The following is a 16,672-nucleotide window of genomic DNA, read 5'->3' on the forward strand; positions in this document are numbered from 1 at the left end:
AGGAGTTTGTATCGGGCAAGCCTCTCCATCATCTTTGGGGAAAGCACTCGTTTTGAGAAGCTTCAGATTGAATTTTTCACAAGATGCCTTCCAAAGTTGATGTAGGCTTGCCAGATAAGAACTTCTACTATTCAAGAAAAGATTTGAGAATCTCGGGAATACTCCAGGTTTAGAAGTCTTATTATAAGCAGGGAGCTGCTTTCTTCCAATGAGAACTTTTCCTGGTGTTTAGAGAAGTGTACTTGGACTGAAATTTCTGCTTCTTACTGAAGGTGGCTCTCGACACACGTTGCTAAAAAAGTAATTTATTTCCCCATCTCCACTTGGCACTTACAAAGCAACAAGCTGTGAATATTTAAATCTTATTAGGATATATATATATCCCATTTGGGGGCTTTGTATGTTCTTATCTCCAGTATTTAAAAAAGAAGAAGAAGAAAAGATTGGGATTTTTTTTAAAAAAAAATGTGACAAAGATCAAGCTATGACATTTTATGCTAGAGGGCACTTTCCTTTGCAAAATACTTATATCTAAGAAAGTCTGTACGCAGAAGATTTGTGCAGCAGTTTAAGCCTTAATTACAGTATTTTTACAGAATAATAATAATCACAACTACAAGATGTGTCAGAACTTAAAATACACAATGTGATTGAATATGGAGGAAAGGAAGAATCAATCAACTAGGCCCACATTCCCCCAATTAAATGTGTGGGAGCTGTAGAAGAACACATTACCTTGTCATAAAAGCTTACCTTGTCAAATGCACAATTAATATGTAATAAAATATGATGGAGGAAGGTAATACAGCAAGATAAATATAATACAGGTATCAAACTAGCAGGATTCAGATTCATTAAGCAAAGGCACTCTGCACACCTTTATTTGGCATGAAAAAACTCCATGTTTCAATTAGTACTGTTCTGTATATTGGGTCTGCTGAATATTAAATCTTCTTCTTTCTTTTTTTTACATTCCAAGGAATTATGTTGCATTCCATACCAATAGGAGGAGAATCCACAATGAATAGATGTAGTGCCAAAAAAAGAAAGAACAAGGAAAAAAAAATGCCCCGGAGGATGTAATGTGGTGATGCAGCAAGCTTCTTCATCCTGGCAGGGATATGGGGACACTGCTTGAAGAAGAGGACGAGCCAATTCCTGAATTTTCAGTTTTACAACATTTTGGATCTGGTTCTATGGCCAGAACTAGTCCCTTCCAATCATACTTTGCGAAGGTTCTTCAAAATGCATTAAGCTTATTTTAAAAGGGGCTAGAAAAAGATCCGGAATCTTATGAGGGAGTTCCACATTCAACCAACTTTCGGAAACTCTTCCGGAAAGTATCATCTAAAAAGGCGTAAAGGAACGGGTTGAGGCAACTGTTAGCATAGCTCAGGGTGGTGATGAAATAGGAGATTCCAATTATCAGAGGGGTTTGTGGGATGTCTGTGGTGAGGGCGACCACAGTGCTCAGGTGATAAGGGGTCCAACAGAACAGGCAAACGCCCAATATGATCAGCACCATGATTGTCACTTTCTTTTTCGCTTTGTCCAAAGCTTTAGCGTTGCTGTGGAGCCGCATACGCCTCAGCTTGAAGAGCATGGTGCTGTACAGGATGCAGATGGTGGACACTGGGATGGCAAAGCCCAAGATAAGGGTGTAGAGGCGGCTCACTTTCCACCAGAAGCCCTCTGGGCTGGGAAAGACAAAGACACACTGGGATCGTCCCTCTTCAGTGTGTATCTTGGCAAAGATACTGAACGGCAATATGATGATGCTGACAAAAACCCAGACACAGAGACTCACTGTCTTGGCAGCCCTGTAGGTGCGATAGCACATTTTCTTGGATTTGATGGTGGCAACCACCACCAGGTATCGGTCGATGCTCATGACAGTTAGAAAATAAATGCTTGAGAAAGTGTTGTACTGGTCGATGGAGATGATCAGCTTGCACATGAATTCGCCAAAGGGCCACTGAAGCAGCAGGTAGTCTGCTATGTTGATAGGAAGTACCAACGTGAAGAGCTCATCAGCAATGGCCAGGTTCAGAATGAAAATGTTGGTGACGGTCTTCATTTTGGGAGCTTTTAGGATGACATAAATGACTGCAGAGTTTCCAGTGAGCCCAACAGCACAGATCACAGAGTAGATGATGGGTACGGCAATGTAGAACTTAGGAATCAGCTGTGGAGCTGTCATGTTGTGCCCATGTTGTCCTGACCCATAGCAGCCAAAATCCACATCAGTACAGGAAACATTAAAGTTGGGCTGGGAGGAAAAATTATCCATTGTCTGCAGTGACAAATATCAGTCTCCTCTGATAAATATTGTTTAGTTTAGATGAGATTACTAGATGCAGTCCTTTTACAAAACCTTATGAGTGAGATCAGTCTATTTGAAATACATTGCATCAGAGATTTCCTTCAGGTTCTTATTTCTTGAAGCTGCTTGATTCAAGCTAATTTTCAGGTAAACTCCCTCTCCTAGCACTTTCTTTTCTATTTACTGAAACCAGTAAAGCAGTTTTTCAGTTAAATAGTTTTTGCATCATGGTTCCTTTTTATCTTTCCACTTTGGAGCACTCTGACTGTACAGATCTCCTAAGGAAAATAAAAATTTAAAACAAATAAATTAAGTTTCAACATGCCCCTGGCTATTTTACATGCAGCTCAACATTGTATGGAAATGACATTTAATGTCTCTATATAATTAAGCACAAAATTACCTCTCTTGTTATAGTTTTCATTAATTCTCTTTCCGCGCATTGCCTAGGAGGAATATGCTACGAAAATTCTTGTTCATGGGAAATAATAAACACATATAAAAACCATGCCTCTGTGACTGAAGAATCCTAAATGAGACTCTTCCCCATCTACACTCACAGACTATGTCTCCGTCTTCCTTTTTCACCCACAGACATTCTTCACACACTATTTTATTACACTCATTAAAGCCTGAATTATTAGTTAACGCTTAGGATCCTCCGTTTCCCCTTACCTTTCTAACCAAGACTGTGTCCTGCTTTTGCGCATCCTTTTGCAGTCACTGTGCTCTGGAGGCTCAACAGCAAGCTGAGAAACAGGAGTGAAGTGCTGTGATGCTGAAATGCTGGACAGCTCCTCAGCAGCTGCATCTCTGAACAGTCCCTGCAGGTCTGGATAGCTCCTTCTGAACCCCACTCCCTTGGCTAGGAAATGGGAGGGCAGGTACTACCTCAGCATGGAAGCCCTACCGTTTCAGCTCACAGGTCAATCAACACAGCCACCAGTTTATATTCTCCTCCTTATGAGAGATCTGCTTCCTCTGAAGTTACAGACCCCTTCACGTTACAATAGCTTGTAGAGGTTCCATCTCTTCTGTTTGTTCATTCTGTATCTAATTGCAAAGTGAGATCAGTTTGCTTTACTAATGCAATTGTTCATCTTTAGATATACAGTTATATAAAACTTCCTCTTGTTATTAACTTACTATCAATCAGTTTCATTAGATTACTTAGAGTTTATTTTGTTTGAGGGAAGATAATTTGTACCTAGTTTCTCCATACCATTCATAAATTTTATAAATCTCTGTCATGCCCCCTCCTCTCAATTATCTGTATTTTGAAATGAAAAAAATAGCAAACATCTTATTTGACAACTCCTTATAGGGAAGATGTTTTAATCCAGCAGCAATTTGCTTTGGCATTTCCTATACCTCTCTAGCCTGTACCATGGCAAAAACTTAATTTGAAACTCCGTCATGTTATGATAGGAGTTCAGTTATGTGATACTTGTCCTAAAGCACTTTTTGCAAGCTGCTGGAGTGCCATTACTGTGCAAGAAGAGCAGATAAGCCAATTCTGCCCTACTTAACTGGAAAATCACATCAACACCAAGGACACTGCACCTCTTCAGTCTCTACAGGTGATAAAGAAGTGGTTGGATGCTGCTTGAGATCTGTTGGCATCCCAGCCCAGGCTTCATCCTCATCTAAAAGGACTTTCTGCATCCCAGTTTTCCTATATAAAGGAGGAAACACAAGGGGGATAGTCAGTTCTGTTGGCTGCTGCATCAACAATACTAAAGCAACTTGATATTGTTGGGAGGAGGGCTGAAGCTCAGTGGTAGCTCATCCACTTTGTCTTCAGAGATGCTTCCAGGTTCAATCCCCAGTATCTCCAGAGGTGGGAATGTTACCCGTCTGAAATCCTGGAGAGCTCCTGCCAGTCAGCATGGACAGGACTGAGATGGATGCTGAGTTGATTCAGTATAAAGTAGATTCCTAACCTAACAATGCAATTTATGATATTTAAAATAAAATATGCTGAGCTAGATGGTGGTTTGTGGGTTCCCCTGTTGGAGCCATACTATTTAAAACCATGTACCAAATTATATGTGGGTGATTATAAGAGTACCCCAGGGATCAATATTTTTCCATGGCCAACCCTCCTTGCCCTCCCAATAGGGAGAGTGAGACATTTGCCTTAGGCAGCTGATCTTGGGTGTCATGAAAGGCACCAAACTGTACATTATTTAATGGATTATGATTTGGGGAGGGCTGGGAGAGGAGAGGGGAGAAAGCTTCATTGTGCAACCATAAACCTCTGAGCTAGTACAACAAGTGATTTAAGTACTGCCATTCATGTCAGCTGAAATCAATCAGAATTTCACCACATACTTCAGCATAGTCAAGAATACTGATGAAGGAGGCTTCAACTGCCTACATGAAGAAACCCATCAAACAGCAAATTACCGATGTGCATTGCCATTATACTTATCTCCTATTTTTCCTTTGGGAAATTCAGAGTAGCTTATCTGACTCTCAACAGTCCCTTACTGAGCGGCTAACAATGAAATAGGAGTGGATATTCAGAAAGACATGAAGGTCCTGCTCACTCAGACAAACTAAGTCTAGCATCCTCTTCTTACAGTGGCCAACCACAGGCTCATGGGAAGCCGACATTCAGAACATGAGCACAACAGCACTCTCCTACTTGTGTTCCCCAGCAACTGGTAGTCAAAGGCATACTAAGGGCCACAGGGAGGTTAGGCTGGTCTCAACCAGAGCCAGGGCTTTTTTGGCCATGGCCCTGATCTGGTGGAACTCTCTGTCACAAGAGACCAGGGCCCTGCAGGACTTGACATCTTTCCACAGGGCCTACAAAACAGAGCTGTTCCACCAAGCCAAGGCACAGTCTGACCCCCCTCCTTCTGTAATCCTCATAGAACTCTAGCCCAGTGGTTGCCAATAATTTGATTTTGAATTGATTTTAGAATGAATTGATTTTAGAATGCATTTCAATTAATTGATTGTGATTTTATGTAAACTGTGTTACTTTTATTGTTGCTAGCCACTCTAAGCCCCGCTTCAGGGCGGGATATAAATAAAAAGTTCTTCTTCTTCTTCTTCTTCTTCTTCTTCTTCTTCTTCTTCTTCTTCTTCTTCTTATTATTATTATTATTATTATTATTATTATACTGCTCCAATACTGAAGGTAGTACACAGCCTTTGATAGCCTTGTCCTTCATGAGTGTGCATAATCCCCTTTCAAAGCTAAGTCGGCAAACATCACTACAATTTGTGATGGCGCATTCCATAGATTAAATATGCACTGAGTAAAGAAATACTTCCATTTATCTATCCTGAATCTTCCAGCATTCAGCTCCATTGGATGATTTGAGATTCCCTCGTATGATGTGAGAGAAGCAGCCGGCAACTGGCAAGAGTGCTGGATTGCCTCCCCCAGTGTGTTGACACCATGCTCCCCTTGCCATGGTCTCTCCCCTTCCTTTCTCAGTAATCTACAGCAAGGCCAGTGACAGGCAGTCAGGTAAGCACCATTACTCTGTCCTGCAGACTGCTACTAGGGGAAAGGGATAAAAATGCCTCTCTATCTTTTTCCCACCATACATAATTTTAAACATATGTCCTCCCTTATTAACCTTTCCTCCCAGATCCCCCCTAGATCACTTCTTATAAAATAATTTGTGTGGTGTTATTGATCCTACAAAGCAGCCCAGAGCTGATACACTTATGTTTGTGGAGTAGGGAGAGGGGAATTGCTGAGAGAGAATAGTGAATGACAGTCCTGCAGTGTAGCCCAGAGTTATCCAGTCTCTTGGTGTTTTTAATTTCTTTAGGGAAATGCAGTTGGGAGGCAGCTGTTGAATATAATAGCAACAGCAGGGGAGAGAGTGTGATTAATTACTTTTGCACTCATAGGGGGATTCTTGGGGTGGGTGGGTGGCTGCTGCTGGGATAAAACATGCATAGTGATGTAAAAAAACCAACAACAAAATCTCCTGTCCCTTTTGATCAAAGAAAAGAAAATGTATCTGTTTGACCCAGGCTGCTAACATTACTGTAGTTTTTATGAGGTATGCTATATTAAAAATAAATAACCACAACAAGTGCTCTTAGAGCACACTGCTTGCTTTTCAGTAATTTACTCTTACATTTGTCCATCAGCACCTTGAATGATGTAAATATTAAATCTCTCTTGACCCTACATTGGCCTTTGTATCTACCATGTTTTGTGCTGAATGCGGTATTGACAGCCTAAGATCAATAAGTTGAAAGATCTATGGTCACATAAATGGTTTACAACTGGGTGAGAGTGAGGCTATTATGCTTCTAGCAGCTGTTTTTCAGGCAGGAATTCAACAGGTCAAGCTTTTCCTAAAATGGAAATCTTCACCTGTTGACATTTTCACAGGCATCTTACTACTTGTGTGCAGCCCTCAATTTATTTTGGGGCCATCCACCCCACCTGCACAATAGGATATACATTTGCACATGACATAGTGTGTGTGTATCTCAGACTTAACAGCCCTAGTATGCAGTTCCTGAGCTATAAGACCCACCCCAGGTCTTTGGATCACTACCTTATTTGCTTGTTGCCTTGATGCCACTGGGGTCCATATTCACTGGGGTCCATATCCACCTCCTAGTACCAAAAGTTTAAAAGTCTTAAATCCCATTAAAAAAACAATGAGTCAATTTTGCTGTTTTAAAATCGAGGGCATATAGAAATGTTCTTGGTGGCTGCCCAACATGTGATAAATATATACTGATGGTGAACTTAGGTCTCTCAGTTCTCATCTGCCACTTCACTATCCACACATGAGAGGGAGATATCAGTAGGCTTGGGGGAAGTTTATACATGTACAAAAGAAACTTTAAGAGGGGGGCAAAGTAAAGAGACCTCTTAAGCAACCCAATGACAACTGAGCATGCTCAGTGGGTACAGAGTGCTGACACTGCTGTGGGGAATGGGATGGAAAACTGGGTTAGATGGAGGAAGACTGGAATAGAGTATCCTGGATAGGGCAAACTTTGTTGCCTAGAGCTCTGGATGGAGGCCCTCCATGTTGCATTGGGCACTCGCGCTTGTTACAATCGTAAAACAAAACAAAACAACCCTATCAGAATGTGAGTTAAATTGATAAAGTGTTGGGGTTTTAGTTAAAGAATAAATATTCAAATTCAATTTTATCACATATGTTTTCTGCAGGCGTATATGGAACTATCCTCATTTTATGTTCTCTGCAACCCTGTCAGGCAGGCTAAACTGGGAAGCTGGTTTTTTTTTTTTTTTAAAAAAACATTTTTTATTGCTTTTTAGAAATACAGAAAAAAGAATAAAGAATGGTTATAAGAAGATAGGGTATAAGTAACAAGTTTCCATATTCTTTTTCCATCTATTCTATAGGACTTCCCCACATCCTCCGAACCCTGCGTTCTCTGTCTTATAAAGCATCAGCAATTTGTTAACTTATTTCAAAACTTATTGTAACTTCCATTTTATCATGTTCCCTATTTTCAATTTTACTGTAGCTCAATTCTTATATGTTTTATATTAAACACAATAAAGTTATTTCATTATTTTACCTCTGAATTCTTGTGTCTTAATTTTCATTTCATTAACTTACATTTGCTGAAGCTAGAATTTCCTGAAAGGTGCATTTTTTAACATTCATACAGCTTATAATGTTTTTTCAAATAGTCCTTAAACTTTTCCCAGTCCTCCTCAGTTGTTTCTTCTCCCACGTCTCGGATTCTGCCAGTCATTTCAGCCAGCTCCATATAGTCCATCAACTGCGACTGCCATTCCTCCAGCGTGGGCAAATCTTGTGTCTTCCAATATTTTGCAATCAGGATCCTTGCTGCTGTGGTAGCATACATAAAAAAGGTTCTGTCCTTCTTAAGCACTCTCTGATCCACCATGCCCAGAAGGAAGGCCTCTGGTTTTTTAGGTATGGTAAATCTCAGTACCTTTTTTAGTTCATTATGGATCATTTCCCAGAAGGCCTTCACTTTCGGGCAGGTCCACCAGAGATGAAAGAATGTCCCTTCCGCCTCTCCACATTTCCAACATTTGTTGTCAGACAGATGATATATCTTAGCTAACTTGACTGGGGTCATGTACCACCGGTATACCATTTTCATAATATTTTCCTTCAAGGCAGTGCAAGCCGTGAATTTCAAACCGGTGTTCCATAACCTTTCCCAGTCTGCAAACATAATGTTATGCCCCACATCCTGAGCCCATTTTATCATGGCGGATTTGACTGTCTCATCCTGTGTATTCCACTTAAGCAGCAAGTTATACATTCTTGAAAGTAGCTTACTTTTTGGCTCTAACAATTCAATCTCCAGTTTCGATTTTTCCACCTGGAATCCAACTTTTTTATCTATTTTAAATACCTCTTGAATTTGCGCATAGTGCAGCCAATCTCGTACCTTAGTTTTCAATTTCTCCAAACTTAGCAGCCTCCAATTGTCTCCAGTTTTTTCAATTATTTCCCAATATTTAGGCCAATGGGCCTCCATGTTGGGTCTCTTACGTGCCTTGGCCTCCACCGGTGAGAGCCACCTCGGTGTTTTACTCTCCAATAAGTCTTTGTATTTCATCCAGACCCTCCAAATTGCTCTTCTAACAATATGGTTTTTAAACAATTTATGCACTTTAGCCTTGTCATACCACAAATATGCATGCCACCCAAACGCATTGTCAAACCCTTCCAGATCCAGGACGTCAGTGTTCTCCAATAAAATCCAATCTTTCAACCAGCAGAAGGCTGCAGATTCATAATATAGCCTCAAGTCTGGCAGGGCAAATCCCCCTCTTTCTTTCGCATCAGTTAATATCTTAAACTTTATTCGGGGCTTTTTGCCCTGCCAAACAAACTTAGAGATATCCTTCTGCCACTTTCCAAAACATTCCACCTTGTCCACGATCTGTAGGGCCTGAAACAAAAATAACATTTTCGGCAATACATTCATCTTTACAGCAGCTATTCGGCCTAACAAGGAGAGTTTCAATCTTGACCATATTTCCAAATCTCTTTTAATTTCTGACCAACATTTCTCATAGTTATCTTTAAACAAATTCAAATTTTTGGAGGTCAAGTACACCCCTAGGTATTTTACCTTTTTAACCACATTCAGCTCCATTTCTTTGGAGAACTCATCTGTTTCTGTAACTGTCAAATTTTTTGCTAAAACCTTAGTTTTTTGCTTATTTAACTTGAACCCCGCCACCCGACCAAAATCAGAAATTAATTCTAACACTCTTTTAGTACTAGAGACTGGTTCCTGAAGTGTTAATACCAAGTCATCTGCAAATGCTTTCAATTTATATTGTTTCACTCCGACCTCGATTCCCTGAACCAACCGGTCCTTTCTAATCATATTTAGCAACACCTCCAGAACTGAAATAAACAATAGGGGGGATAGAGGGCACCCCTGTCGTGTCCCTTTTTCAATATTAAACTCCTCTGTCACCACATTGTTTACTATCAATTTAGCTTTTTGTTCTGTATAGATTGCTTCTATACCATTTTCGAACCCCCGCCCCACTCCCATCCCTTCCAAATTTTTCTTCATAAACATCCAAGAAATATTATCAAAGGCCTTCTCTGCATCAACAAAGATCAAAACCGCTCTCGTGTTCAGATTTGTTTGTAGAAGTTCTAAAATGTCAATGATGTTTCTTGTGTTTTCAAACAAATGCCTACCCGGGAGAAAGCCAGCCTGGTCTTTGTGAATCACTTCATTTAATACTTTTTTAAGTCTATTTGCCAAGATATCAGCAAAAATTTTGTAATCCACATTTAGGAGTGAAATGGGGCGGTAGTTCTTAAGTTGGGTCTTTTCAGTCTCTGATTTAGGTATCAATGTGATGAAAGCTTCTTTCCACGTTTCCGGTGCCCTCCTTCCCTCCATTATCTGGTTACAAACCTCCATCAAAGGTTGTATCAAATCGTCCTTTAAAACTTTATAATATTTGGAGGTTAGGCCATCCGGGCCTGGAGACTTGCCAAGTTGAAGATTTTGAATGGCACTTTCAATTTCTTGCTGTGTAATGTTACAGTTCAGGTTTGTTCTCAATTCCAGGGGTATTTTTTGTAATCCATTAGTTTTAAGAAATTGATCCACCTCTGGGGCTTTTTGCGGCCCTTGTGTATAAAGTTCTTTGAAGTACCTCTGGAAGCACTTTCTGATTTCCTCGGGTTTCTGAACCATTCTCCCTTCGATCTCTAGATTTGTAACCGTATTAAGCTTTTGTCTCTTTTTCAACTGCCAAGCTAGCAGTTTCCCACACTTATTCGCCGATTCGAAGGATCTTTGTTTCATTTGTTTAATTTTCCATTCCACCTCTTGGTTTATCAATTTTGAATATTGCGCCTGGAAAAATTTCACTTCTCTTAACACATCCTTCGACTTAGGCCTAGATCTTAATTTTTTCTCTCCTTCTCTTATTTTCTCCAATATCTTCTCCTTCTTTTCATTCCAGAGCCTTTTCTTAATTGTGTTTTGTTGTATTAGAAACCCTCTCATAACTGCCTTACTTGCGTCCCAGATTGTTCTTTTTTCCACGGTGGTATTCAAATTTATCTCAAAATAGTCCTTTAAGGTTTTTTGGGCCTTCTTCACAATCTCCTGATCTCTTAATAAGGTGTCATTCATTTTCCATCTGAAGGTACCGGTTGTGTTAAGTCTCAATTCCACTTTCAAAGCACTATGGTCGGAGCAGGTTTTTGGGCAGATTTCCACTTTTCTAGTCTTAGGTGCCAGTCCTCTAGTTGTCCAGATTTGGTCGATTCGTGTCCATGTCAGATGAGCTTCAGAAAAGAAAGTCCCTTCTTTCCCTAGAGGGTTCTTAACCCTCCAGATGTCCACTAAGTCCATATTGTCTGTCATTTCAAAAAAAGTTTTGGGTAGTCTGCCGTCTTTCGATATGTTAGCACTTTGTGACTTATCCATATGTACAGACACAACCCCATTCATATCACCCAGCATAATGATGTTGCTATAGTCCAAATAATCCAGCATGGTCTCATGCAGCTTCCTGAAGAATTCCGACTTTCCCTCATTTGGAGCATATATTCCTAATATCAAAATTTTTTCTCCTTGTGTCTGTATTTCAATCGCCAAGATTCGGCCATATTCATCTTTAAATAAAAATTTCGGTGACAGGCTCTCCTTTGCATAAATCACCACTCCTCTCTTCTTAACTTTGTCCGAAGAAATAAATTCTTGGCCTAGTCTTTTGTTAATTAACACTTTTCTATGGAGCCTTGTCACATGTGTTTCCTGTAGGCAGATAACGTCCAATTGTTCCTTTTTCAAAATGTGAAAGACTTTCCTTCTTTTTTCCGGGGAGTTTCCGCCATTTATATTCCAACTAAGAAGCTGCAGAGACATCCTGAATCAGTTGACGGGTTCTACAATGGGGTATCTAAGCTTCCTCCCGATCCCGGGGGAGGTAATGCTGGTCCTGGTCCTGGTGGTATATCTCTTGGAGATGGTCCCGGTGGTGGTGGAGGCCAAGAAGCTGCGGCTCCTTTTTGCAGGTCCTCCTCGTGGTCGTGTAGGAACTTCTGCTGGTCTTCAGGTGATTTAATCTTTATTTTCCTTCCTTTGTAAGTAAATGAAAGTCCTTGTGGAAACTCCCACCTGTAAGGAATTCCGTTGTGTCTCAACAATTTGGTCAAATCTATATAGGTAGTCCTAAGTTCCAAGAGATATTTGGGTATATCTCTGTAAATTTCGGCCCTTTTACCTTCTACCTCCAAAGATTTCTTAAAATGTAGGCCTAGTATCTTATCCCTTTCTTCTCTTGATCTCAGAGCAACTAAACAGTCTCTGGGCTTATCTTTCTTTACTGATTTTCCCAGTCTAAAGGCTGTCACAATTTTAAAGTCCTTTTCTTCCTCAATTCCCCAGAATTTGGTGAACAAAAGTGTCAAAAATCCCTCTAGATTATTTTGTTCCAATTCCGGGATAGCCCTTATCCTGAGATTACTATCTTTACTCTTCAATTCAACCAATGCCAGGTAGGCTTGTTGTTCCCCCACCTGCCTTCTCAAAGGTCTTACCTCTCCTTTAATTTCATCCACCTTTAAGTTCGCCTGTTCTGCTTTTTGGTTGGCTTCCACAGCTAATTTAAAGTTTTCAGCCGTAGCTCCTTGCAATTTCTCAATTGCCTGAGTGTGCTGCGAAACCTGTTCAGTTAATTTGCCAATAGAGGATGTAGCTTGGTCAATCTTTGATGTTTGATTGTCCACTTTTTGGTTTAAGACTGCCAATTGTTCCAAAATTTGTTTTAAAACTGTTTCAGATCCTCCAGTTGCCATGTCTTCTGCAGCAGGCTGCACTAGTTCCACCTCCTGTGCTGTCAGCACAGTTGGGACAGATGATCTGCGATGATGAGTTAAAGTTGTTTGCAAAAGTTGCCCAGTTTTTTTCTCTTTTTCTTTATCTTTAGCTTTAGCTGCTCTTGTTCTCCCTGTGCCGCTCATTCCACACCTGCCTCTGTTCAAGGTCAAATGGTCTTTTGTCCCATGAGAAAAACAAGTCCCAAATATAAATACAAAAACCACGAAAGGTTTCAATAAAACTCAGTTCCCATGCAACTATGTTTCCACAGTCCTATAGGGGGAGTATTCCAAAGCTTGGAAAAAGAAAGGAACTATTTTCCGCCATTGAAGTTCCTCAATTCCCCATATTGAGTTTAGTAATTCCCAAACACAAAAGGAAGGTTTCCAGGACTTCTAGTCTTTTAAAATCCAGCCATAAAGTATCAATACAAGTCCATGTAACAATGTTTAATATTAGTATCTCAGTCTATGCAACAATTTCGATCTCTGCAACAATGTCGTCAGTTTGACAGCAGTTTGACAGTTCTTTTTCTATGCACTGGCAGCCCGGTGACGGGGTTATCTCTTTCAGCCCCGTTTAGCCCAGAAATTGGAGGATAGTTCTAAAGAATAAAAGTCTATACAACCCACAGTTCTTTTCCTTTTTGGCTTCAAAATACAGAGTCTCTCAATGCACCCTTTCTTCCACTTTAACAATCCCTTTTTAAATACTTCAGCTCGTTTCCGAGCCCTTGCTTTGATCTGATTAGCAGAGTCGGGAGGCGGACTTCCTGTTACTCGCCTCCCGCTTTCGGCCGAATTTCTTCAATTTAGTTGAAAAATTTAGGACCCTTACTCACGGGTATGTTGCTCCAATTCCGATAATTTCAAGAAGAAAGGTCAGCGCTCATCAGCAGCAGCAGCGCGGCTTTGCTTCCACGAAAAGAGCGATGAACTCACAGCGCCGCTCCCCCTTTCACGTTCCGGAGCCTCTTACGAGGCTCCTTCACCGCTTCTGGGGGGGCTCCAGGCGCCCGCCGAGTGCCACGGCCGCAGGCTCACTCTGCCTGCGGTTTTTCTTGATGGGTCTCCGCTTTGCCGCAGCGGACGACCCTTTTTCGCGGAGCCCCTCTTCACAGCGCAAAGAGGACCGCCATTGCTGTTTCGCGCCGCCTCCGGAAGCTGGTTCAAGGAAGGATCATGGCTAAATGGAAATTTGAAACCAGATTTCCCCAGTCTGCTATATCCCACCAGCTCTTGGTATTTTTTTAAAAAATATGCATGTTTAAAATATGTATATATGCGCACACACATTATTACTTGCCCCGCGGCCACAATGAATTAAAGAACTGTAAAGCAACCATTAGTGATTCATTGATTTACAGAACATGTTTACTCAAAATTCTGAATTCTGTGGGATTTACTCCCCAGTAAATGTGTTTGGGATTTCAGCCAAAAGTCTCCAAGTTATCAGCTATATGCTATGCAATGTAAATAGAACAGAATTCAGTCTTTAGCCTTGGGCTCTTTATAAGGTGCATTATGAAGTGTGTAATTAGCATTTAGAGCTTGTAATTATTGTAAATGTGATTAAAAGCTTAGCTGCTCTAAAACTTAATGTTCTGTTGTGAAAAGTGGTATATTTGTATAATATACCTTTTGTTTTCTTATGGGCTGTGGTCAATACCAGATAAATTATGGCTACTAGGGATATAATGTTCTTTGAATGTCCTTTATTAGTGGAATTGCTGCAACACAATGATATTTTCTCTCTCTTTGACTATGCTATTATTAAATATTAGAAGAAATTTTAACGATTGTGTTTACCCAAGCGTTTGATTACTGAATTATACTGTTCCTAGTAACCTTGAAATTATTAGCTGTTTTTAGGTTATCTTAATGTTTTAAAATGTTTTGGAACGTTTTAATTGCTTTAAAACGTTTTTATGCTATTTTTAATTGTATAGTTTTAACATTTTGGTGTTTCCTACCTTGGGCTCCTTTGGGAGGATGGGAAAGAAATTTGATAATAAACAAAAGAAAACAAAATAAAGTCAATAAATGGAAATGATACTAAAACCACAATCCTATACACTTTTTACTTGCAAGAAAATTTGTGTAGGACTGAGCAGGCTGCCCAATGAATCACAGTTTCTGAGCAGGAATTAGTATCCTATATTCCTACAAACCAACTCAGTATGAATAATTCCAACACAGGTTTTTGACATAGGTATTTTGTATTCACCACTAAAATTAGTAGGATCAGGTATGTATGAGAAAAAGATGGCTGCACACATGCAATTTGTTATGTACTGAAGTTCTCACCCTGGGCCAGCAAGGGGATACTGTAGATAGTTCAGGTCCACATATGCAAATAAGGGATCGAAAGTGACGTTCAGTGATTGGATAGTTACAGAAAATGGTTACTGTTGCATTCTAGTGGAGCTCTATATAAGCAGGCTGGCTGAACCCTTCAGTTCAGTTCTGTTCTGGCCTGTGAATAAACAAGAGCTGTTTGAAGAATCGCTGTGTCGTCTGATATGTTCACCCACAACTTAACACAATTATGTGGGGGCAGCCACATTTTTCCTATACAAATACTATAAACAACATCATGTGATCACAGAGCAGCACTTCCAGGACCATTTCTGATCCCATTCTGAATTAGAGCAGGGCCCGTGCTTCCTAGTCTGTCTCAGATTTTTAAAAAAAATATTTATTTAAAAAGTGGCTGGATCAACTCAAAGAAGTTCAATTTAAAATGCTTCCAAATCTTGTAATAACAAAACATTTGACTGAATTGCAGCTCAACAAGAAACTATGAATTATAGTGGGGCAGTTCATTAATCAATATATATAGAGTAATCAAATATGTAAGATTAAGAACTAGCTCTGTACATAATAAAGACCCACATCCTGTAGTCATTATTCAATTCGCAACCCAGTACATTTGTGACAAAGGTCATGAACCTTCCCTTTGAGGCAGACAAGAATACTGAAGAGAGAAAAAGGGAGCAGCTCAAGGTTATGAAAGGAATTAATTACTTAGATTCAGACCTAAAATAATGGGCCACATGGGTCCTGTGAATATCTGAGGATAACGCCAACATGGAAACACACTTGTCTGTAGAAGAAGCCAGGCCATTTTGAGACTGATGATGTTTGAGCAATTATAAGAGAGCACTCTGACCGCAAAAGTGAAAAATGCCCATGCCAATCTATTCAGCTTATGTCCCCAGAATCAGAACAGTTTAAGTTCTTGTTAATTAGAAGCAAATAAAAAAAAGCAACTTACAAGCTGATACCGAGTTTCCCTGGGTACCCATCATCTTCAGGAAAATAAATTGCCCTGTGTTTCACAAACATCTATTGCTCTGAAACATAGCTTGCACTCATTTTAAAAGTCGGGATGACATTTATTATAGGAGCAGAAAGATTTAGACCAAGAATATGACCTGTGTCAAAACACCAGCTTGATGGGTTATTTAGGAAATGCCATGTTATGAGCACTACAATGTGCACACTGTGAGGTTGCAAAGAACAGCAGATCTCCTCACCACCACCAATCTTCCCCATCTGCACTATGCATTTAACCTTCATGGATTTCAAAGAATCCTGGGAACTGTGGTTTGTTAAAGATGTTGAGAACTGGAACTCTGTGAGGACAATAGGAGTCTTCTGAAACTCTGAATACCCTTAACAAAACACAGTTCTCAGGATTCTTTGGGGAAGCTGTGACTGTTTAAAGTGGTCTGATACTGCTTTAAATGGGTAGTGCAGGTAGAGCCATAGCCTAGATGCTGCCCTACAGAAATATGCTAATTTCTAACCCCTTTAAAGTTGTTTTGTTAAACTCAAATGACATTAAACCAAGAATGGCAAAATATGTAGCCCCTTTTCATCATACTGCAGGCTGAATGGAATGATCTCCAGGGGGCGATGGCAATAGTGAACACAACTGCAACAAAACGTTGCACTGTGGGATGCTGCTGTTCAGGAGCTCAGCCCCTCCATTTTATCCCCTTCCCCTTCCTTTTTGATTCCTGTA

General features: G+C 40.2%; 1 protein-coding gene across 1 annotated transcript; it reads right to left on the reverse strand.

Moving 5' to 3' along the window:
• Window positions 1-555: 555 nt before the first annotated feature.
• Window positions 556-3,336, reverse strand: NPBWR1 (neuropeptides B and W receptor 1). Its single transcript, XM_083747993.1, has 2 exons — window positions 2,999-3,336; window positions 556-2,601 (listed from the first exon to the last, which is right to left on the reverse strand). The coding sequence occupies exon 2, from the start codon at window positions 2,288-2,290 to the stop codon at window positions 1,292-1,294; it is 999 nt and encodes a 332-aa protein (XP_083604119.1). The 5' UTR covers window positions 2,291-2,601; window positions 2,999-3,336; the 3' UTR covers window positions 556-1,291.
• Window positions 3,337-16,672: the final 13,336 nt, after the last annotated feature.

The sequence above is a fragment of the Podarcis gaigeae genome (genome assembly GCF_964106915.1).
Source record: "Podarcis gaigeae genome assembly, chromosome: 7".
In the NCBI taxonomy this organism is placed as follows: Eukaryota; Metazoa; Chordata; class Lepidosauria; order Squamata; family Lacertidae; genus Podarcis; species Podarcis gaigeae.

Bases quoted from the DNA above. Each gene is read 5' to 3' on its own strand.
- NPBWR1 (XM_083747993.1), bottom strand. From the start codon at position 2,290: ATGGATAATTTTTCCTCCCAGCCCAACTTTAATGTTTCCTGTACTGAT.